We start from the raw sequence: 19,151 nt of genomic DNA, 5'->3' as shown, positions 1-19,151 counted from the left end.
GAGAAAGAAAACGAGACTAGGGGGAGTTTCCTTGTGAAGAGCAGGATGTTGAGAATTTCCATTTCATCTGATTGCACGTCAGTTCTGTTTTTTTTTCTTCTTTTGTTTTTTTTTTAGTTTGTTTCTTGCTCATCTTTTCTTTCCTTCAGCCATGCTGTAGATATAGCGAAGACTGGATTTGTCCATTTCGACAGCATAGCCACAGAGACTGGTTCCCAGTACTGTCAAACTCTTCTCATTTTCTCACTCATATCTGTCCCTCAAAGGCCTACATTACCTCTCCTTAGCAGTTTTTTTTTTCTTTTTCCTTTTTAAGAATCTCAGAGTTCTGTCTTTTTTGTAACCAAGCACCCCTCCTCTTTTTTTTTTTTTCCTCCAAAGTGGAATTAGGTCCTTTGTCCAGAGACACAGGGGACAGGGTGTTGACCAAGAGGCAGCCTTGAGCCGTATCTGACCCCTGTGTCCATTTGAGGCTTGAGGTCTGCCCCCATTGAGAGAACTGGCTCTGCTGAATCAGAGAGTGGGGGTTGGGGGGTTACAACCCAACGATCAAGCAGAGGACCTACCCAATAGCTAGCTCTTATCCCTCATAGCTCAATGTCTGAAGAGTTTGAGGGGGGATAAAAGAGTCCCAAGCTCATATTCCAGTGTACTAAAAAAGCTTATGCAAATATTCCTCCATAGCAGATTTGCTTACATCCGTTCGTAAAATAATTAGACGAAATATGAATGTATTTTGGTTGCTGGGTTTCATGGAAAAGAAATGTCTTACTTAAAGCACAGCAGATCCAAAGTACATCAACAAATCAAATAATTTCGCGGTGTAAAATGGAAAGCTAGTTATACAAGCTCTACTATGTATTATCTTCTGTTACATTTTAAAGACCAGATATTAAACATATTTCAAAAAAAGATCACAAAACAATACTAATCTCTTAGAGTTTAGTGTTTAGGGATTAACATATTGGTTGTTTTAAATGGAGACAGTGTGTTTAACAGTAAAAATGAAACCAACAGCATGCTTTAGGAAAGATTGTATCATTTCACTATGGAGATTAGATGTGATGAGAAAATGAAAAATCCCAAACTAAATTCAAATATAACTCTTCAATATATTGAGTTTCTAGAAATTTTAAAATTTCAAATGCTTTTTATTCAGTTAATAATACAACTAAAATGAAAACAAAACATATTTCATAAAAGGAATTAGAAATCTATCTATCTATCTATCTATCTATCTATCTATCTATCTATCTATCTGTCTGTCTCTGTCTGTCTGTCTGTCTGTCTGTGTTTCATTAATTTAACATATAGGTTATCAAATTTTGGATGGCAAGACAAAATGAAAATTATTCACATGAAATGAGACTTGTAACAAAAAAAAGTTTAGAAAGTTTGTAAAACATTGGAAATATAGGCAACATTTTTAATAAATGAAAAAAAATATTACACATAATTTAATGTTTTCACAAACAGATGTCATTTAACATACTTGCCCAATTCTGCTCTGAACTGACATCTGTTCCATTATATACCATAAGCTGATTTAAGGATTGAATTGCCAGTTTTCACTGTACATCTTCACAATTTATAACAGCAACAGAGAATGTACCAAGGAGCATCAGGTCTGTTAACAAAACAACTGTATGACTTAACCATGCAATTACATTCAGTAATAATATAACGTTAATCAAAATTTCGTACTGTATATTATACCAAATACTCTAAATTTTCATTAAGTTTGAAGTTCTATTCCAGAATAAATAAAATAAAAATAAATTAATTAATACAATTCAACTGGTAGGTCTATCTCCTTAAGATATTCAAACATAATGAAAATATATTTTCATAGAATATGTTTCTAATACTTATTCAATATACATTATGCCTTTGTCTGATCAGTAAATTATTGAAGATGCGAATGAATACTTATATTGTCTGGAGAGGACATCGGGGCGCCTGTCTTCAACTGTCCTTTTTTTTCTTTGCGCCAACTCTGTTTTGGATTGGCGGAGGGTAAAGATCGGAAGTAGTTTATTTATGCTAATGAAGGAGTTGGGGGTTGTAGATATTTACGTTCAACGGGAGCCGCCCTTCATTCACCCACATGGTTAAAGGCAGGTCACATTCGCGCCACTTTCGCAGTTTTTACTATGGTTTCTAAAGTCCAAGGGAAAAATACGTCTGCATTCTTTGGGATTCATCTCTTGCTGTGTTGTTGAAAATTAGCCTAATTTCAAAGTTTACGGTACAGTTTCGCAGATTTGCCCAGAGCGGTGACAGTAAGCGGTAAGTGTGTGCAAGTGAGTGAAGATGGTGGATTTCACTGGTGAGTGTCTTACTATGCGTTATTGACAAGGAACCTGTTGTGAATTATTTTTTTCGGTTCGATGGCTTGGAATTGAGGGCATGTTTCTTCCGCGAACATAAACGGCATGATTTCTGGACGGATTTTCGCTGCGGTGGTTTTTAAAACGACATTATTGATGATAAAAACAATGTAGTAAGAGGCGCATGGTAGCCCTCTCCTCCTCCATAGTTGTGAGAATGAGGGAGATTTGAAAAGCGTGCTGCTGCTGTTTCGCTGCAGTGCCCCCACAAACTCTTTTAAGATCTGTGTCACTGCACTTGAGTGTTCATTCATTACTGGAATCAAAATTATCACATCCAAAGTTCGGAATTAAGTTTTTGGAGTACCATTTAAGTGTTTTCTTGCTGCCTTCTGTGTGCAGTGGCGTGTGAGTTAAAGTGCCTTCAGAACAAAGCAGTAGCACATGGGGCAGCTTAGGCCTCGCGCTCAGAAGTTAGCTTGTTTCGCTAATGCTAGCTGAAGTTTCTTAAGCTTGTATCCGAAAGTGGTGGGGTAATTATAAAATATTTGATGTAGCAACTCAAGTATTTGTCGTCCAGATCCTTAGAAAGACAATTAAATCACAACTTGTAGTCTAGACTTAACTATACATTTCACCGAGAGAGAGCTATTCCGAGCATGGGGCCGGTTGCTCCTCACGTTGGTCGTATTTTATTGGGGGTTGGAGGTAGAAAGCTAGGATAACGTTTGCGATAGCTATTGTAGTCCCAGTGTTCACTAGCCACCAGTTATCAACATTACTCGTAGGACGAGCTTATCTTATTGAATTGTAACGAATTTTCCGTGCGTCCGGCTACCATAAATGATACTGAGGTGTTTTGTTTTTGCTAGATGGCACACCAGAAATTTTAATACACTCATTAAATCAGTTAGCTTCTCATCCAGTTAGCCAACTAGCTTTAGCCCGTATGCCCTGTAGATTCAGGCTAGTGTTAGCTGAGCGCGATAGCCGCAACACTGACGTGATTTGTCGAAGTTTTGCATGTAGTCCCGCACTGTGTATTAGACCCTGGTCACATTTGCTGAGTAGTTTTCACTTTCAATGATTTCTTGCTTACACGCTCTTTTGAAACAACTGACTTTTAGCACAAAATGATAAGACTTGCGAACTCAACGGCGCCATGTTAGTGCAGAGTATGGGGGAGGGGTGTTCTGGGCAGATTGTTGCACCACGCACGCGTAGGATTTACCGAACAGCGCGGTCCGCAAGCTGCGCAATCCATTCACAGTTTCAACGGCTTGTCCCTAAAACTTGTCAGTCGATGTTAAGTTCAATTGTTTAGCGTTTGGCAGAAACCTATTAAGGTATTCGAAGGATAGACTATCTCAAATTTGAACCACCCCAACGAAGTAGGATATAGATAATCGGTGCGCCCCACAGTGTTACGCGAGAGAACAAGTACCATGATGCCTTTGTGACATGTGCTTATACCATGAGGTTCCCGTGTTCGACCGTTAAATTAAGGATCAAACTGTCCATGTCCTCAAGGTTCTCTTTTAGCTGATACAATGCATTACTTCAACATATTATAATTTTTCCTTTTGTTTTTTTTTTTCCCTCTCTCTCTCCTACAGAACTTTGTAGACAGAACCTGGAGACAACACTCCTTGGCCCATCCTGTCACCAAGAACGCACTTTGTGGAATGATTTGTTGAAAGGCTGTAACAGTTGTGGCTCAGAGTGGGATCTGACTGTCACTGTATTGTCAAAGTGCTTACAGTGCAGGTAGTACTATGGAATATCTACTGCAGTGGAGGCACTTCTAGCAATACACTGGCAATAACAAGTCTTCTCCAAATGAAGAACACGGTTTTCCGATAACGTCTTTGTGCTAAGGTGCATCTAGTGCAGATAGTGAAATAGACTAGCACCTACTGCCCTAAGTGCTCCTTCTGGCATGAGGGGCTGTGATTTGCAACAGAGTTAATCGATATGGCATTTGTTGACCTTTTTTTGTTTCCATATATGTTTTTTGCAGTTTTCTGCCAGTTTTGCATAGTTGCATTACAAGAAAACATGAGTTGTGCAAATCTATGCAAAACTGATGGTGACCTGCTTCTTCTCCACCTTTCCAAACTTTTTTTGGAAATGGGCGGGGGGCATAGGGGGACACTGGAGGAATCCGATGTCTCGTGCCAACTTTTGGCTGCTTTGCAGGACTGCAGGGCAGTTAGGAGTCCTGTGAAACTGGGTTTCAGCAGTGCTAAAGTGCTTATAGTGCAGGTAGTTATTAAGTCACCTACTGCAGTGTGAGCACTTGAAGTACTTCTAGCTAAAATGCAGCGAGAACTGAAACACTTTTAAGGACCTTGTTTGGGACGTGTTTCTGGTACTGATTAATTGTGCTGGTACAGTGGTCAGTTTTGCTGGTTTGCATCCAGCTCTTAACACTGTTTGCTGTGCAAATCCATGCAAAACTGACTGTGACAGCAAATGACCCACGGAGATGTACCTTTTGTTTTTTGGTCCCTTTCTGCACAGGTTGGGATAGGTAGCAATGCTGTGCCTCTTAGAGGTATTGCACTTGTCCCGGCCTGTTGAGGACTGAGGAGATTGTACCCGTCCTGTGCCTGTGATATTGTCAAAAAAACCCCCAAAAAACTGGGGTTCCATTGACTTGGAAATGCCTTGTGATACTGTAAATAAAATTCTCTCAGACAATCGTTTGTTGTGTAATTTATTTACACTCTGATGCAATTTGAGCTAAATGATCCATGGTTGTAAGACAACATTCATACTGCAGCCATATCTTGCATGCCAGAAATGAGTTACAGTTGTTCTGGGTTGTTAATTGTCATCTCATTTTGGGTGCCTGGCATGCTCAGATTGTGGATAAGCTTAAATTTTAGTGTAGACATTGCTTACGTGAGGACAGTTCAAGGCTTTACTTGAATTTTTTTTTCCCTCTGTTGGAAGTTATTGTTTGGAATAAATCTCCATGTGCTGAATTTAATCGACCTGAGGTTTATCAGTTGTTTGCACCATAAAAGAAAACTTGTAATTAAATGAAACTGGCCCTGATATTGTGCTTCTCAATGGCTTGAGTGATGTAACTGAATAAAGACATGTTTTTGCCCACACACAGTAGTGTTGCTTACATTAGCTATCTGCTGTTCCCCAGCTGGTTAACACAAATCCAGTTAAGGGAATGCAGTGTGAGCTAAGTCATTCTGTTTACCTGCATCTCTTTACGGTCAACACACTGCCTCAGTGAGTGAGAATATCCTCAGCAATCTAATGCCCTTTAAATTGAGTCACGGATTTCCCTTAATCTGCTATTACCATATGTGTCTGACAGACAAACTAATTAATTTTGTTTGCATATAGATGATTTAAGCAGTAAGCGTACATCTTGATAGCCTGCAATGTATAAGCTCTAAATGGTAAAAATCCCACTCCGTGATTAGGATTTGTAGCCAGACGGTGTACAGGGTCTTTGTGTATATAAACTTTTGAATTAGCTGTTGCTGTTAGACTACTTATAAAAGCTTATATTAGAGCGGACAAACTTGTACAGCGTGGTTAGGCCTACTTTACCTGTTGACCTACCACGTGACCGCGTTATCCAGAGACGAAATATTCCGTCAGTAAGGTGACTGAATAATTATTTAATCCTTTTATGGTAAGAGGGGAAGAATAGCGTCTGTAGCACACTGCAGTGACGACACAACTAGAAACGCGCAACTAATTTCGTAATACTACATTTATGTCTAATTATTCAAAGTTTCGAACATGCTGCATCTTCTAGCTGGATGCTGAAAAAGCAAAATGCTGCAGTCACTGGACCAGAAACACACAAATAATTACGCTATATCAGATTGATGTCTAATTATTCGAAGTTTCGAACATGCTGCATCTTCCTGTTGGATGTTGAAAAAGCAAAATGCTGCATAGGGACCATATTGTTGAGTCACGTGCACTTCCATAATTCAGCCAACAGATGGCACACATTAACAGATCGTGCCAATTCAGGCATTTTAAACTTTGATTATTAATAAGTAATCCTTCAGTGTGTCGTATTTGTGTTCGTAACATTTTCGCTGTGTTCCAAAAATTATATTCTAGTGCACAGCACCCGTAATGTTACATTCTTAACCGCGTACTACAGACTCGCACAGTTTCTGCAGTTTGATTTAGGCCTAATGTCTATCTGTCTTTGCTCTTAGTGTTTGTACATTACAATTCTACAACATCAGTTTACGAATTAGAAACATTATAAAGAACCACCAAACGCAGAGCATATTTCTGTCAGTGACTTTTGGGGAAATTAAATAAAGTGAACACATTTTAAGCGTTCATCAAGGTTTTACCAATAGTCTATATAGTGGGCTATTTAATTCTGAAAGTGAAGAAGCGCTCAAAACTAGGGATCACGCACCGCAAAAGGCATAACCGTATATTTCGTCGTGTTTTACGCACGCCCACGCGATGGCTCTGTTCTCCTTTTTCTAATGCATAGACGATGGTTTGTCAAATACATGCCTTCAGGCTTAAGATGCCGCCCATTTCCCCTTGACAGCTCTTGCCTTCGCCAACAATTCTAGCACGCTGCTTTAGAAGTTGTGCGCGTTGATCGCTACCCGTGTTGACTGTATCTTCAGATTTATCATAGAAAGACTAATGTATCTTTCTGGAAGACAAATTTAAGCATTCTTTAGATGCTGGGAAAACAGTCGGCAGCTGAGCTACATCATTGTTGGGGAGTGAATGGGAATCATTTATTTTAAATACTGGTTCAGTCTCTTCTTGGAGCTGTCTAAGAAGCACTCGCGAACTTGAACGAAACATTGTTTCTGACAACATTTTCGTCTCTTAAAATGAGAATATTAAGATTTGTGTGCTGTTTTTTCTTGGCTGCACATACCAGTTTGAGTTCAGCCAGTCTGTCGAACTGTGATGAAGTGCGCAAAGTTTATCAGTTGAAGCAAATTGGACCGGTGAAGTCATTACCTGAGAAACCAAGGACAGGTAAGAGTGGACTTTTTTCCGACACATGTAATTATGTATGAATATTTTTGAACCGGGTGTATAAAGCTATAAAGCTTAGACATTCCTTTATTATTCTGGATAAAACTGACTTCTGTGTGCTGAGCATTGGATATTAACTCACTCAAAACTATCTTCCCACTTCATTTTAGCACTTCATGGACGCGTTATGTCGTACACCTGCAAGTAGTTTTCAGTCAACCAAAGTTAGCCGAATCTAAATATAAACTGTACAACCTGTCGCAAAGTAGCTTCTGTAACTTTTGTAGTGATCGCTGATGGTGTCACTTAAGACTGGTTTTGAGTGGTTGAAAAATTGCTAGTAGCCAGTGCCAAATTATTCATTCACAGACCAGACTTCGTTCCCGGTTAGTGCAAAGTGATTTTCAAAACTGAACAGTCTAGGAAAGTTGTGTGTGGCATTTCTGAAACTGCGTGACTACTCTTATATTACCTTTAAAAAAAAAAAAGGCAAAAAAGAAGATAAATAAATAAATGAGCAACACCCCCCCCCCCCCCCCCCCCCCCCAACACACACACACACACACACACACACACACTTTAATTTTGTTCTTTATCATTTTTGCATCCACATACTACAGAACAGTCTTAGATGCCCACTGATAGTGTACTGGAATTTTCTTTAAAGAGTAACAAATAAGCTAAGAAGACTTGCAGACTGAGCCAACTTATCTTCAAATCTCAAAAGGGTGAGATAAGAAGGGCCTCATGCCAGTGTTTGGGCTAATGTTTACTGTTGGTGTGCCAAGGAGTGTGGAGCTGTACACTTTTGAAGGGGGAAAAAAAAAACAAAAAACCCTCAAATTCTGTTTAAGAAGAAACTGGAGCAAAGACAAAGATATATAGTCAAGTGTTTGCAGAGGATTATGAATGTAGACCTGTCATGCTAAACCATGACATGTGTAGAAAGGTTTATTTACCATGCCATTAATCAATGTTGCAGATACCTGCCTTCAAAGCTCCCCTCAGTTCACAGGCAAGTGCAACAACTGTTATCCCACATACGTTGTATGTATGTAGTAAAGGGATAAGTGGGACCTTAAAGGAAACTACAGCTTAACTGTCAACCTAAATTCTCCCTCACTTAGAGTTAGGTTTTATTAAGTCATTTCATCAGAAATTTTGTACAATGTATAAACTTTATATATATATATATATATATAAACCAAGTCAGTGTCATGATGAAAACATGTTACTTTCATGATCAATCACACTCAAATGTGCATCTTCAACCAAAATTTACAGTACTAGGAACTTCCCCATTGTTTACCCCTTGTTCTCAGAATATACACCTGTTGTGTTATTAAACAAACAAACAAAAAGAAGTTTGCGGTTTTGACAGTACATTGGACCCCCAAAAACTTCAGACTGTGACAAAATATACATTAATATTTAAACAGCTGTTACCCAGTATAGGAGTGATTAGACTGCTGTGTTTGGTTTGTAAGCTCTTTAAGCATGGACTCGTCAGCGTTGGATTGCTTGGATGGCTATACTGACTGTGTGTGGTGCAGCTGCACAACTCTGCTGTCTTAATGGATGTTAAGTGGTTTGAACTGGAATAAATAGTTATTGGCGTGTTTGAACATAGAGTATATTGTTTATTGGGTACAATAGAGGGAGTGCTTTTGAAATAGCAATTTGGAAGAGTGGTTCTTTGCTGTATTAGCATCTTTGAAGAGTTTTGTGATGGGAGAGGGAAGAGAGGTTGGTAAATGGCTGTTTTAAGGCTCATGTAAGGTAAAACACACAATCAGTCTAAATGTTTATCTGAACTGTGCATAGCATGGACCCAAAGCTTACTTACACGACATTTGTAACAGTTGTGGCTATCATGTTCATTTTGCTGATTGTGTTACTTTGCATCATGACTGAGTATTTGCTTTGATCTTTGGTAGTTCAAGAACTGAGAAGAAGCTCCTTCTGGATAGAGGATCTTTGTAGAGCTTTTTGTTCAAGTTGAACTAGTCCTTTTCCTTTACAGTGAAAGATTAGCTGCTGCTAAAAAGTCAGCAGATTCTTGTACCTCTAAAAACATTAAAAAAAAAAAAAATTAGACTCTTCCTCCCAAAACATTGTAGAAACCTGTGCCACTAGCTTTTGTCCTCCTTTTGAGTTATCTTTCTCCTTTAACTGCCAAGAAGCATGAGAATTAAATTGTGCAATGATCTGTTTTTTTTTTTTTTTGTTGCAGACTGTAGAGGATTTTAAACCCTTGTTCAGACATTGGTGTCATTGTTGAAGGTTCAGAGCTATGTTGGAATTTAGTGAACTGTAGTGAATTCTCAGACTGAAACAACTTTTTTTTTTCACCCCCCAAAATTCCCTTTGAAGCCATAACCTGAGAGACAATTCGCTGAATGTTTTGAAAATGTAAGATGCAATAATTTCAGCAGTTCTGATGTCGTAGGTCTGTGTTAAACACACAGTCCTAAAACTGTCATATAGCCTAAATCTAAAGCAACAGGTAGAACTAGCCTGGATTTGTGGAGCTGCAACCAAATCAACTGCAGAGCTGTTTGTATGAAACAAGATAACGTGAGTTTAGATGAGAGTCGTCCCAAGGTTTTAATCTCATAAGTCTCAAGTAGGGATTTATTCCTGGTTAATTTTGAAGCACGTTCTCTCTCAGAATAACACTAGCCCCCTTTGTATACTCATTCCTCACTTGAATGACTGACTGACTATTTTTCTGGTCATGTGCCCAGCTTCTGTAACTTTCATGTCATGCATCTGGAAAATAAAACAGTTTTTTTTTTTGGGGGGGGGGTTTAGTATAAACCATTTTTTTGGATGATGTTAAATGCCTCAGATAAGAGGTTTAGTAAATGTTGTTATGGAATTAATTGTTGCTTGGTTTATACCAACACGATTATAGGAAAAAGAAAAAAGATCATGAAGAGACATTCAGTATAATCTTCCAGCGCAATGTAACAAACATAGTTGCTGTCGGGTGGAAATATCATATGAAGGGTGTGTTGACCCCCCCCCCCCCCCCCCCCCCTCTCTCTCTCTCTCTCTCTCTCTCTCTCTCTCTCTCTCTCTCTCTCTCTCTCTCTCTCTCTCTCTCTCTCTCTCTCTCTCTCTCTCTCTCTCTTCTCTCTCTCTCTCTCTCTCACACACACGCACAACTCACAGTCACACAAACTCAAACACATTTGACCACACAAACACACCATAACATAAAACAGGATAGACTTTACTTTGATGGTTCGAGACATCAAGCAGTTCTTAGCTCCTTAGAGCAACCTTGGTCATGGTGCCTTTGGTGAGCTTAGCCAAAATCGTCTATGTCTAGTTTGATGTATTTCTCCCATCACAAAATTCTCTTAGTACATATATGCTACAATGATCAACACCTGTCTGAAATTTTTTTGTTTGTTGTTGTTGCTGCTTTGGAATTTATCTCCCAGTTTCGCTTCATTTGGCAGAGACCACGAACTGAAGCCTAAGATGAGATGGTAAACTATTAAAAAGCCCCGGGAATGAATGAAAAGCTTCCTTCAAAACTGCATGTTTATGGCTGTCAAGCTGTGACTGGACTACTATGTAAACCTAGCTGTTTGGCAGAGGCTAGCCTGCTGTGAGGGTGAGAGGCCACATGAAGTGCCCAAGATGTTCTGCAATTACCCGTCCAATAATAGCCCTACTCCACACCATACGACCCCCAAAAGATCTGGCTTCCCAAAATATCAAACAATAAACTGTTGGCACCATTGGAGCAGCAGAGAAGAAAAAAAAGAGTCTACAAACGCTATGTTACAAGGGTTAAATTCTAAAGTCACTTTGACACCCTCTTTGAAATGTTTACTTTAAGTCCAAGCTATTTATTTTCATAAGTTAGAATTACTCTACGGTGGTGCCGAAAAGGGCAAACATTTTTTTTCTGTACTGTTAACTAGCCGTTTCAGTCTCTGGCTTGTGGTCGGAGACTCTCGTAAAAAAATGCTGAATGTGCTTTTAAAAGGCGCCTTTCATCGCTTCCCATCACAGCTGAGCAGTTTCACTCAGATATTTGAAGCACACTGCTTGCGTATCAGCGCCGGCTCTTCCAAATGGGTCCAAGAAGCTTCGCGTTTCATTTGGTTTGATTTAGTTGGTTTTAGAACTTAATTCCTCCAGAATGCTTTTTGAGTAAAGAACACAGACGGAGCATAGATTCAGCAGGCTGAATCTGAAGGTGCTGAGGCCTACAAACAGATTTTCATGAAGCCTCTTCAGCAGTAAAGGGATATTTATTGAGTATGCAATGGGTTTCAATTTTCAATGCGTGTTTAAAAATAAAGAAAGAAAGAAGTAATAGTGGACACTGAATAAATACGAACATTCACTTCATCTGGTAATCAAACCCCTGTTTTATGTCATCACCAACATTTCCCAAAATCCAACAACCTGTGGATTCATGTAAAATTACAAAAATGGGAAGAAAAAAAAAGAAATACAGTACATTAAGATTAACTGGATGGACAAGCCACTTCTGTCAATAATGATAAATGAATCCATTTTACTGGGAGATGTCTCAGACATGGTTAAGTGGTGAAACCACTGGAAAATTGTCAAAGAGTAGAAGTAGGAAAAAAAAAAAAAAATCACTACCTCAGGCTCTTTCGTGTCATCTTATCTTGACAAAGGAGAAATTCCTTTTCCAGTGCCACCTCCTGTGAATCTCTCCCTCTCAGAAACTCAGAGTTTCCTTAAACCCCGTCGATAGCATCTTTGGTACTGCAGAGCTTGCCACACTTTGCCTGGGCACGTTCATCGCTCGTTTTCCAGAAACTAAGAATTATTTTTTCACCTTGACCTCCGTGCAAAAGTGTGTACGTGTTGCCTTCTGTATGTGGTCGATGGAAAAAAAAAAAAAAAAAAAAAAATTTGACATCACTCATGGAGGTGATAAGACGCTTGATCACTTGAGATACCATACACCCTCATCTCATCCTACTTCAGCTTGTATGAACTTGTACCCCAGACTCATGTTGCAAATGGAACATCAAACTCTTTTTGTTGGTTTGGGTCACGTAGACGATAATTGTTTGTTTTTGGTTTAGTCCTGACGTCATTCGTACTGTACCACAGAACTGTGCATTGAGATATAAAATGTGTTAACCTGTTACATTCTGTAGCTTAATTGAAATTGCTAGAAACATGCCTCTGAATCAGAGGCGAATCTATGAGTGGGTCTGGGTGGGCCCAGGCCCGCCCAGATTGACAGCTGGCCCACCCATTCGGATTCATGAAAATAAATATTTTTGTATAATACATTTTTTTTAAAAGTTTGATTTTCACTAATTACCATGAATGTGAATTGTTTTGTCATGGGAATCATTAGAATTATGTATTAAGTATTATTATGTATCATTATTATTATTATTATTATTATTAATAAGAATAAGAATATTCAGAACTTCCTCTCTTTCGTTTGTTGAATGACGTCAGGCTACATTACGTTATGTTAATCTTAACTCGTGCCTATAGTTCTGTCTGAGTTTCGTGTAGCAGCTGCTTGGCAATCGTTAAGTGCAGCTATAGTTAAACAAATATCATTGATCTATTTTCTTTAAAAAAACCACGTCTGGAGGAAGGTCAGGCAAATATGGTCTCCTTTTTTAGTTTTTAGTCTGCTCCAGCGTTGCCAGAGGCTTAAAAGTATCGTATTTTGAGGAAAATTATCTTGCGCGAGTCATGACCAGGAGAACCAACAGGCGTAGATGTGCACTTTCAGAAAACGTGTATTTATTGAGACGAATGACTTTTTGCAAATACGATAATCATCGTACATCTAGCGACACTCGTGCTCTTCGGGTAGGACACTGCAACAATAGCTTTATTATTGTTGCGGTCCTCACATTGTAAATATCTAAGCCTGTTGAAGAAAATGTGTGGTGATGAGTGTCACTCAGGCCCACCCAGATTTTTCCAGGCCCACCCATCAGCCAGTTTCTGTGTCCGCCACTGCTCTGAATGCACTTGTGGCTTCACTGCCAGCATGCTGATTTGGTATAACTGGAAATTCACAGATGATTCAAAGACTAAGTAGTGTAATTCCCGTAGCTTGCTGTGGTTTTGACTGGCGATGTAATAGCTAAGGTTTCACAGGAAAGTAAAGCTGAATCATATTCGCACTGTCTGCCTTCAGGGAACTATTTCAATCTTAGTCTGTGGCATGAATAAACTTAGGCTTGGTTGAAAAGTTCAAGTGATGTTAAAATGCAATGTGAAACTAATAGCTTCTCTGGAGTATTTGCCTCACAGCATTTGCAAAGCAATGGAACAGAATTGTATGTATAAATGCATACATCATACATAAGCACATACATACACACACACACATATATAATCAGTAGTGATTTGTCACTACTCTATAGAGTATATAGGGGGATGGCATCCCCCCTCATATCCCCGCAAATCACCAACTGTATATAATGAAATGTCAGTATTGTTCTGATTTTTCATAATCTCCGTATTTTACCATAATAGGCTCAGATCTTCAGGTATGCACATCGCGGAACCTGACATGCTGCACCAAGAAGATGGAGGAACGCTACCAGGTGGCTGCACGCCAGGACATCCAGAACCTTCTGCAAACTTCCAGTTCAAGCTTGAAGTTCCTGATCTCACGCAACGTGGCAGCATTTCAAGGTGAGTGGCGCTGTTACCTTGGAGGGCTCGGCTGAGGTGGTGTGAAACAGGCCAGCTGCAGCCTATAAACAAACAGAGCATGAACTCTCTCTGCAACTAAACTCTGCAAACCCAGCCTAGCGGTGTTGTTTGTCTTCTAAGGTGAATTTGCTGATTAAAGGGACACTTCACTAAGTGTTCAAGTTTAACATTACTCTACACATACCAGGTCAACCCAGATAGTCTTAAAGACCAAAGGAATAGCATAATTAGGTGGCTGGCTTTACATCCTCGTTGTTCCCAGCGTGGTCAGTTTGAGTGCTTAAATGTACTTAAAACAAAAAACGACAACAAAAAAAAACCCTCGGTCATTTCAAATGTAAACATTTATATATTATTCCAAGACTTCCATACTGGACATGTAAGTAGCAACTGAGGCTCACATTAAAGATATAATTTATTATTTACAGCAAGTTCTGATGCCTAGGCAATTTTGAAAATAGAATGCCAGGCAAGTCATTCTCATTAAAAAAAACTAGTCGAGATCCCTGTAAGGGCCTGTCCTCCGTCTTATGTGTACATGTGCTTTTCTCTGTGGTCTTATGGCTGTGCTCACTGAATACTGGTGTTCACTAGAACAGAGATGTTCTTTTCAGGACATACTTTAAACTGATGCTATCAGAGACACAGTTCCATCTGCTGATTATGAATAAATTCTAACTCGAGTGCTGTTTTGGATAGATGAAATCCAGTTGAACATAAACTCTGTGCTAGTGCAGATTGAAATCTTAAGTAGCTGATTTGCCACATCTAAAGCTGAAGCTTGTACTTTGTTTACGGTTGACTGCTTTGGCACTTAAATTCAAGTCCATACATGAATTCCACTGTGTGTAATTCGCTAATGCAGTCAGACTCTAAATGTGTGCTGTAATTTGATGTATTTGACTGTAATTATGGGTTTCTTCAGTTCGTGTCAGTCTTGAAAGTAGGTTCATTTAATGATATGTGACCATGGGTTTTGGCGAAGCCCACTTGATGAGACCCATTTGCCTAAAAAAAACCTTTACTGACACACCATGCCATGACAGGAATGATAACCTCCAGTTGAACTATTCTTCAAAAAAACCCAAAAAACAAAAAAACAACAAAAAAAACCCCAAAACACCCCCCCCCCCCCCCCCCCCCCCCAAAACTGGACAACCTGCAAAAAAATACTTAATTTCTGAGAGGACTCTACATGCATGTGTGATCATTTCACGCATGCGCTGGCACACACACGCACAGACACACACACGCACTAAAGCATGGCGAAAATTCTGTGAGAAGACACATTCTCGAGTTTCAGTCCTCTGGCTGTGGGGTGTCTAGTGTTGCAAAGGTGGGAATTCCCTACCAAAGCACCTTGGGCCCAGGTCAGGGAATATGTTGAAGAATTTTGAAAGGACAGCAGATGTGTCAGCAACAAGATTAATGTTCTTAATTACATCTGATTGCCCTTTTTTCTTTTTTTTTTTGGGTTCATTATCTCAGTCTTTTGGTCATTTTTCAGTTTCAGAGTGAATTGTGTGAAAGCTTAAATGTAGCTGAAATTGTTTTGATTAACTGGGCTTCTGTTCTTTAGATGTGTCTGTCAAACTTCAAGTTTTGAGGAGGGCGAAGGCCATGAATTTGGAATGAACATTTTTCTAATGTTGTCAAGAGCACAATAAACCACATTGTCATGCAAAATCTCTCCCCTTCTCTCAGCCTCTCACTTTCCTCATGAAAATAAAGTATCTTTTCACAATAAAAGACACTACATGATTAGAAATCTTTTGAAATCTTTTGAACAGTATCACTGCCTGCACAAATCATTTCTTTTAATTGAAATGTGAAAAAAAATGATTTTGTGTTCTTTAGATTACATAACCATGGTGTTCATATGCTAATACAGTTTCATGACAGCAACAATATTTGTGTTAGCTTCACCTAAGATCCACCTCTGGAGCAACTGCAAACTGCAGCAGTTTCATACGATAACCAAAATGGTCATCGGTCAGAAGACATGACCTCATTCGCAGAGGCTTGTGACCCTCCTCATCCCTCACCCACTCACGTCTTCACATTCATATGACTGACAGATCATGCGTAGATGTGAACATGCTCCCATTTGCTGTCCAAACCCAGACTCCCACAGAATCTGTGCAGATTGTGGAAAAAAAAAAATGTTCACTTTAACACTGCACACAAGGCAAGCACTTGCTGCTCAGCCCTTCTAATAGCGTATTATTTTCTGGAATGGCATGCTTGTACCATAGTTACCGTGACATTTGAAAACTTTTTTGCACATATTGTTGGGTTCATGCACAGGCCGTGCCATTGATGTTCCCGTCTAATCACAAGGTGTGTGTGTGTGTTTTTTTTGTTTTTTTTTTTAACAAGATTAGCTCCAACTGCATGGGCTAAATCTCAGTGTACTCTATATCTAGTAATTACCAAACTTTTCATATGCAGACACTTAAAGGTGGAAGATGAAGAAGAATGGTGTGTTCTAGTTATAATTACACAAATCAAAGAGCATTAGCAATGCTTAAGGGCAAATCCCATGTCAGGCTAGACCAGTTAAAGGGGAGAGGAAGGTTACAAAATCCATGTGAATATACCTTGTTAATTTTATTCAAACAAATAATAAAAGTAAAACATCACAGAAGGAAATTCCAGGAACTGGCCAATAAACCAACTAACTAACCGACCAGAATGTCCTAACCAAAGACAGACTGTTAAGAGGTATCTTTACTCACAAATACATTTGTCAGGAAGTGTAATTTTAGATGCTCTGGATAGCTTGCTCTGAGATTGTTTGATGCCCTGTCCTATAACACCAAACATCTAGGGGCTGGAGGCAATGACATGTAAATTCATAGTATGCTTTCCTCTGTAGGCTGTTCACTTTGCTTGTTTTGAGTTGCTTCCTCCTTTTATTGCCCGATCACTGAAAGCAATCCAAATTCAGATGCTGACTCCAGCACAGTAGGGACTCAAGATGTTACAGGGTTGGTTGCCATGGATGGATGACAAACCTTTGCCTGGGAAAAAAAGAAGAGAAGGAAAAAAAAAAGAGAAAAGGGCAGCTAACCGATGCCTTTCCCAGCGGGTGGCACATTTTGGTCATTGTGCGGCCGACATGGGGAACTTTCACAACCTCAGATTAAAGGCAAACACACTCCCAAAGGAGGAGGTGGGCTGGGAGAGGGATCATCTCGAAAAAGGTTACACGGGTATAAAGGACACAAGCTAGACATATTCTACCTCTCCTAACCCCCCCCCCCCCCCAATCCTCCCCAGTTTTGTCTGCGTCGCTTTCATGCAGACTTGTGAAAGGATATCAAAGTGATCGCGGCTTCCTTCGTATGGATGAAATATTGAGATGAACAGTTGAGGCAGAAAGATGTGAAAACAGCACACGCTGCCAAGTAAAGGCCATGGTTAAGGAGGGGGGGGTTCAAGATGTATTCACAAACTGTCTATAACCCCAAGCAAAATAGAAGGTGAATGTCAGCCAAATACCTGCAGCTTCTCACAGACAAGCTTGTACGTTAATGTACTTTGTGCAATATAAGCCTGTCAAGTTTGCATATAAAGGGCCTATAATACCACTGTTGCTTTTTCATGAATACCTCCAAGAGAAATCATTTCAAAATGTCAGAGAACCAAAAAAAAAAAAAAAAAAAAAAAGGAATGTGACTAGGAAAGGTACACCACAATGTGAAACGTTTCAACGTGTGCGCTGGCTAAACAGATTGCAAGATTTAATTGAATGGCGCGCTGAAGCTCACCAAACGATCCCACGAGAGCTTCGAAGTCTTTCAAAAAGGTCTCTGCGCTCCATATGCTTTGTTTGTGCTAAGATGACGTTTGTAGAGGTCTTCGCCTCATTGCTTTGAGCCTCCAACTTCTTTAAGCCTTTTTATTGCTCTTGTTTCATATGCCTCGTGTCTCTCTCTCTGTCTGTAAGAGTGGAGTCTGTTATGTTTGAGATGGGGTGGCTTCAGTGCATATGTCATTTGTCTTTTTTCTTTTCTTTTCTTTCTGTTTTTTTTTTTTTTTCTTCTTTTTCTTTTTCTTTTTTGAGATGCCCCTTAGAGGACCAGTGAATCATGTTCTGCTGTTTCCATCTGCATCAAATAAAGGCGACTAATTGAAGGGCTCGTACATAACAAATGGGCACATTAGACTGTGCTTTCAACTCCTCCTCTCCTCTCCTCTCCTCCCCCTCCCTCTTTCCCTTCACTCCCCCTGCCCCTACTTCTCTCCCATCTTCTTCCTTGCTGGAGGCTTTAATGCAAGGGGTATGCTGTACATATGTGTGTGTGTGTTGTCCTGTCCTTACTCAAACCAGAGGAGACTCTGGGCTGCTCCCAGGCTCATTTGTCTGACCTCCTGTTTCTCAGTCACTTCTCTCTCTCTCTCTCTCTCTCTCTCTCTCTCTCTCTCTCTCTCTCTCCCTCTCTCTATCTTTGGTTCTGTCCAGTCATTTTACCTAAAGTCATGAAAGTTTGAAGGACAGAGATGAATGATGATTTGTCCCTCTGTATGCAGACCGCAAATCACTCACTGAGAATAGTGCTTGGCAAAATGAGTATTTACAATCAGTTAAAGGTTTGCTACACGTGACCCCTCCCTCCCTCCCCCCCGTATAAGAATATTTACTTGTTTTTCCTACAAAAGTATCTGCTAGAATTGCAGCTGTTTAACGAAATTATTTAAATCTTTTTTTTTTTTTTTCTTTTGGCATATAAATGTTTTGCTTCTCTATTGGGACAAATAAAGAGATCTTCACTTTAAACTGAAAAAAAAAGAAAAAGAAAAAGAAAAAAGGCCGGTCCTTGGTAAAGCCATACATCCTAAACACTGGACAAATGAAATAAAGAAACTCCGCCTCTTCATCAGTTCACCAGGGCTGTGCCAAGGTGGTCGCATAAAAAGCATGCTATATGCATGACTTGTGCTTCTTAATGATTTTTTTTGGGGGGGGGGGGGGGCTGTTTGACTGGCATAGCTAGCCGTCTTTGTTCTCCTTTGGTGATTTAGGAAGTCTGTTTGGGCAGGATCCCGTGTCCCTCCGTGCTTACCATACTTATACAGCCTGAGTCGTCCCTGCCTCACAAAGTTGGA

At 39.7% G+C, this 19,151-nt stretch overlaps 1 protein-coding gene across 1 annotated transcript in view; it reads left to right on the top strand.

Annotated features, from left to right (window-relative positions):
- The first annotated feature begins 7,189 nt into the window (after positions 1-7,189).
- gpc5a (glypican 5a) overlaps positions 7,190-19,151 on the top strand; it is an 89,624-nt gene continuing 77,662 nt past the window's right edge. The window contains 2 exon segments of the mRNA XM_030779009.1: positions 7,190-7,340; positions 13,857-14,018. Of these exon segments, the coding sequence (XP_030634869.1) occupies positions 7,190-7,340; positions 13,857-14,018 (313 nt within the window).

This window comes from Chanos chanos, chromosome 7 (assembly GCF_902362185.1).
Source record: "Chanos chanos chromosome 7, fChaCha1.1, whole genome shotgun sequence".
In the NCBI taxonomy this organism is placed as follows: Eukaryota; Metazoa; Chordata; class Actinopteri; order Gonorynchiformes; family Chanidae; genus Chanos; species Chanos chanos.
The sequence above is the reverse complement of the archived record's forward strand: the minus strand, read 5'-3'. Positions and strand labels throughout refer to the sequence as shown.